We start from the raw sequence: 4936 nt of genomic DNA on the forward strand, positions 1-4936 counted from the left end.
CTTTTAAGAAAACTGATGATGTTGGTCAAAGTACAGAAACATCTGACAAAGAGCTAGAACAGGTAGAGATTCCTGTTGAGGTGGAGCATGTTGATGCTGAATTGCATATCCCTGATGAAGTCGAAGAAGAAGCAGAAGATGCTGAGGTAGAAAGAAGTCGAAGTTATGCTTATCTCAAGAGGCATATCTACGAAAGATTCTCGAAAAGTTTGGTATGTCGAATTCGAAGCCAGTTGTGACTCCAACAAACCCTCAATTTAAGCTGAGTATTGATCAGTGTCCCAGTACTGATGTCGAAAGAGCCTATATGAATAGCATCCCATATGCTAATATAGTTGGTTCTTTGATATATGCTATGTTATGTACTAGACCCGACATAGCATATGCAGTAAGCCTTGTAAGCAGGTACATGGCAAATCCTGGAAAGGCTCACTGGCAAGCATTGAAGTGGATTTTAAGGTACATAAATGGGTCTCTGAACAGAGTCCTAATTTATGGTGGAGCCTTGGGTGAAGATAGTAGTCCTACAAAATATTTTCAGGTTAGGAGGGGTCTTCGTCAAGGAGACCCGCTCTTACATTTTCTCTTTATTCTAGAAGCAGAGAGGATTACATGTTTATTGAGGAATGTGTGCACAAGTTAGTGTTATTATCCTTTTTCTTTGAATGATAATCTTCATGTTGATCTTCTCCAATTCATGGATGATACAATAATTGTGGGTCTGCCTTCATGGGAAAATATTGGGACTATAAAAGTTTTGCTTCATGGTTTTGAGCTTAGTTCAGGTTTATCTATAAATTTTAGCAAAAGTAGAATTATTGATTTTAATGTGGAAATAGATTGTCCTCTTGGAAAGGGAAATATATATCTCTAGGTGGGAGGGTAACTTTACTTAATTCGATTTTCAACTTTATTCTTTTTTCACTTTCTCTTTTTGTAAAGCACCGAAGGTAGTTATTTAAGATATTATAAGGATTTAACGAACGTTCTTGTGGAATAATCCAGAGCACCATATATGGATTATTTAGGTGACACTTCAATTTGTGTGTCGAAAGCATAAGGAGATGAAGGCATGGAGCATTGTGATGTTTTTAATACAACTTTAATGAGTAAATGGGATTGGGAGATATTGTTAGAGGAAGATGCATTGTGGCATAAGGTTCTTTTGTTAAAATATGGGGACATAAAGATTGTGATTCGAGATAATTTGTTGACATATGGTAACTCGAAATATTCGATATGGGAGAGGGATTTGATGCTTTTATTGAGTAATTGATCAACTGTTAGTAACTAGTTCAGTAAATTTATCGTACAAGTTTAGACATTGAATTCTACAGGGATTTTTAGATTAGTGTCCACTCGTTACGTGTTAAATTTTCCAGTTTTATTTCAGGCTTTGCAGACTCTGAGGTTGAGGATCAATGCAGCCAATTCTTGGTCTTTAAACTTTTAGCACTGGATTTTTGGCCCCATCTTGCTGCTATAGTTGGCTCAGCTGCTGCAACAGAGTTTGATAGCCTCTCGATCATTTTGTAACATCTCTCCCTAATTTTGTTGTGATCGAATCAGTTCCTGTGGGGTTTTCTCTCAAATCAATTTATGACATGTTGCTTTCGTGTGTGGAAAAGAATTTGTAGTTGAATAATGTCGCCAAGTCAGCCTTGAACTATATTTAGAAAACAAATGTGCCTTCTAATGTTCAAGTGTTCGCATGGAGATTGATTTTAAAGAAGCTCCAAACGAGAGATGAGCTAGCTAAGAGAGACGCCATTTCTTATATTTCACAATCTTGTCTGCTCGTTATGTTTTGGCTTGGAGGAGACTCATCTTCATGTGTTTTTCTTTTGTTTGGTTATTGGGGAGTTTTGGACCAAGATTATGGTTTGGATAGGAATTTCTTATTCGAGATTTTCTCTTGACATATCTGACCATTTGAAGTTTTTTGACTTTGAGATGCAGGGAAGATTAAGAGAAATTGTCGGATTCTAATTTGATTACCATTGTGTGGACTATTTGATTAATCAAATTGATATTTTTATTAATGAAGGAATAAAAGGGACTCTTACGATTTTAAGTGTGGTGAAATCCTTAGCGTAGGATTGGCTTAGTGCTAGATCATTAGATCATTAGGACATCTTAGTGAGTCTAAAATGTTCAATCCCATTGAGCTTATGAATTGGTTTTTTTTCCTCTTTTGTATACGGGTTGAGTACCCCGTGTGCTCACTTTAATAAAATCTCATTGCTTTTTGTAGTTTTAAAATAATTTAAATTTTTTCATATGATTTTTTAAAAATAATTTTCCCCTTAATAATAAACTTTCTTAGATCGAATCTTAAAAACATAAAAGATGAAAACTAAAATAAAATATAAACATTACATCACCCATAAATTTCTGTAAGCAATCTAGAATGACTAACCTGTTAAAACATATCTTCCTCATTCTTCGAAGTAATCAGTTTTTATGAATATAGTCGCTCAATTCAAAAGATAAAAAATAAACACAATTACTATGCAGAATCAAAAAACTTACAGAGATAATACAAACTTAAAATCAAGTGAAAGTATAAAAAGTGAAATTTTAACAATAACAAAAAAAAAACTTGAAATCAATGGGAACTAACCTTTGAAAGTTTATATGCTTCAATCCAAGAGAGTCCAAACAACAAAGAGAAAAACAAGTTAGAAGAAAGCAACAACAAAGCTCATATATAAATCATTAATAACTTTTATGTTTGTGTTTCTTAACATGTTCAAACGGTTCAATATAGTGTCTTACTCAATATAATGTACATATTTCAAAACTAAATGATAGAATAGATAGTAGTGGTGGAAAAAAAAACCGAATTCGATCCAAACTGGATTAACCAATGAATAAAAAAATTAGATGATAAAAATGTAACCGATTTAACCGCGGTTCACCATTTTCGGTTCCTACTGGTTTAGTACAGTCGAAATCGAATATAAAATATAAATCCATAGTAAACGGTAACCGACTGAAACACACCCACCAGCTTATGAATTAAATTGTTTTTATTATTATTTTTCATTGCTACTCTTAGATTTCACTTAAAAAAGTATTGTGTCTAGATTTTTCCTGTCTCAGTCATAAAGTATTGTGTCTAGATTTTTATTAGAAGATTATTATTTAAAGAAACCTCTTATCCTTTCTTCCCAACATTTTTTTATATTTGGTTGTAAGCATTTTGTTTAATAAAATTTTCTGTTTATCAAAGAAAAACAAATTTTCAACTACAGAAAACTTGCACAAAATTATAAAATTATGATTTCAATATTGAAATTTTTATGCATTTAACTTTAATTTTGTAATAAAACGAAAGATATCAAATCAGAATCTAAATACTTTTTTAATATTATAAAATACACTATAACCATAATCCATACAAAACAAAATAAACATTTTTTTTTTAAAAAAATTGTGACTTGAAATATGAAATGTCACACTTATTTTTAAATAATATTACACATCAATTTTTATTTATTTTATATTCTAGTATTACTAATAAAACAAAAATATAAAAAGAAGATTGGACTCATAACCATCAAGAAGATGAAAGATATAAAATCAGAAACTATATAAATATTTTAAACAGATCACCTGGAATAAGCAATAATCAATGGCAAGCTGCATATCTTTAAAAGCCTAAAGAACAAGTCTTCTTGCTAGTGCTTCTTCCATATTGCTGATATAAACCGAATCATAAATATTATGAACAATAATGTGTAACAAGTTGAAGAATTAGAGGAAAGAAATGAGTGTTTCTCACTTTAGTGTGAAGTGTAATGTTAGAATAACAGACACATACACACACACACACACATATATATATATATATATATATATATATATATATATATATATATATATATATAAATATATATATATATATATATATATATATATATATATATATATATATATATATATATATATATGATACTATCACATATGATTTTTGTTTCAAAATTAAATTTTAAGTGGATGGTAGCTAACGTCTTCTGGCTTTATACATTTATTATAGGGTTATCTACTTTTACTTTTTTAATACAAAGTTATCAAAAAAACAAATCTTGAATGATGCAGCACGATAGAAAAATCAGAGACCACTTTTGCATTTATGAAGGAAATTAGGTCATTATTATGGCATTGAGGGAAGCAATGTAGCACCATTTCAGGTAAAAACAGAGCATGTGAGGTTGGAGAAATAATGCCATGTTTCGCATTTTGATTGGCTCGTTGAAGTTGCACCTAATACTCTGTTTTTTTTGAAACAGCAAAAGATAATTCCAATACCAAAGGCATGAGACATGCCAATTTCCATACAGCATAAAAGTATGATATCAAGCATAGTGTGCAGCCACAGACCAACTGCACAGTGAAGATATCAGAACCATAATCACCATGAAACAATATTAAATTACAGCAATACACCTACATATTGAAAGATCATAACTAAAAAAACACCAACACTAAAATAGACTTGCTCCAAAAGCTAGGCTTCTCAGGATTTGATGAGGGTTCAGAGACTCTGGTTCCTAACTCGAATCCCACTGCCGACACCAAAACACCGAGACTCACAACCAACATAGATGAGCTGGAATTGCTAAACGCCCAGCCATGCTTACCACTCCCTCCAAACAGATATAGTGCTGCCACAAACTCAGCAACGAGCGCATTCAACAACCTGCCCTAAGATATGAAACTTCAGTGACAAAAGCCACCATCTAACACCGCCACGTGGTTTCAAACTTCCGGTAGTCTAACAAGAAGAGGAATGCGAAGCAGCTCCGACTTATGTCCCTGTGAAATGAGACAACCTTACAGCCCCAAAGACATTAAGGTCAAATAGGTTGTCCTACCGCTATCATGTTTATGTTATGACTCTGAACATCCTAGACAGACCCTGGGATTTACA

At 32.3% G+C, this 4936-nt stretch overlaps 1 protein-coding gene across 1 annotated transcript in view; it reads right to left on the reverse strand.

The window, feature by feature from the left end:
- The window catches only part of LOC131594360 (GDSL esterase/lipase At1g29660-like), a 10199-nt gene extending 6414 nt beyond the window's left edge, over nt 1–3785 (reverse strand). Inside the window, exons 1-3 of the mRNA XM_058866467.1 lie at nt 3619–3785; nt 2624–2640; nt 2420–2433 (exon numbers count right to left, since the gene is read on the reverse strand). Coding sequence (XP_058722450.1) covers nt 2420–2433; nt 2624–2640; nt 3619–3651 — 64 coding nt within the window. The 5' untranslated portion in view covers nt 3652–3785. The remainder of the gene's footprint in view (nt 1–2419; nt 2434–2623; nt 2641–3618) is intronic.
- Between the last annotated feature and the right edge of the window lie 1151 nt (nt 3786–4936).

Source organism: Vicia villosa, linkage group LG4, assembly GCF_029867415.1.
Source record: "Vicia villosa cultivar HV-30 ecotype Madison, WI linkage group LG4, Vvil1.0, whole genome shotgun sequence".
Classification (NCBI taxonomy): domain Eukaryota; kingdom Viridiplantae; phylum Streptophyta; class Magnoliopsida; order Fabales; family Fabaceae; genus Vicia; species Vicia villosa.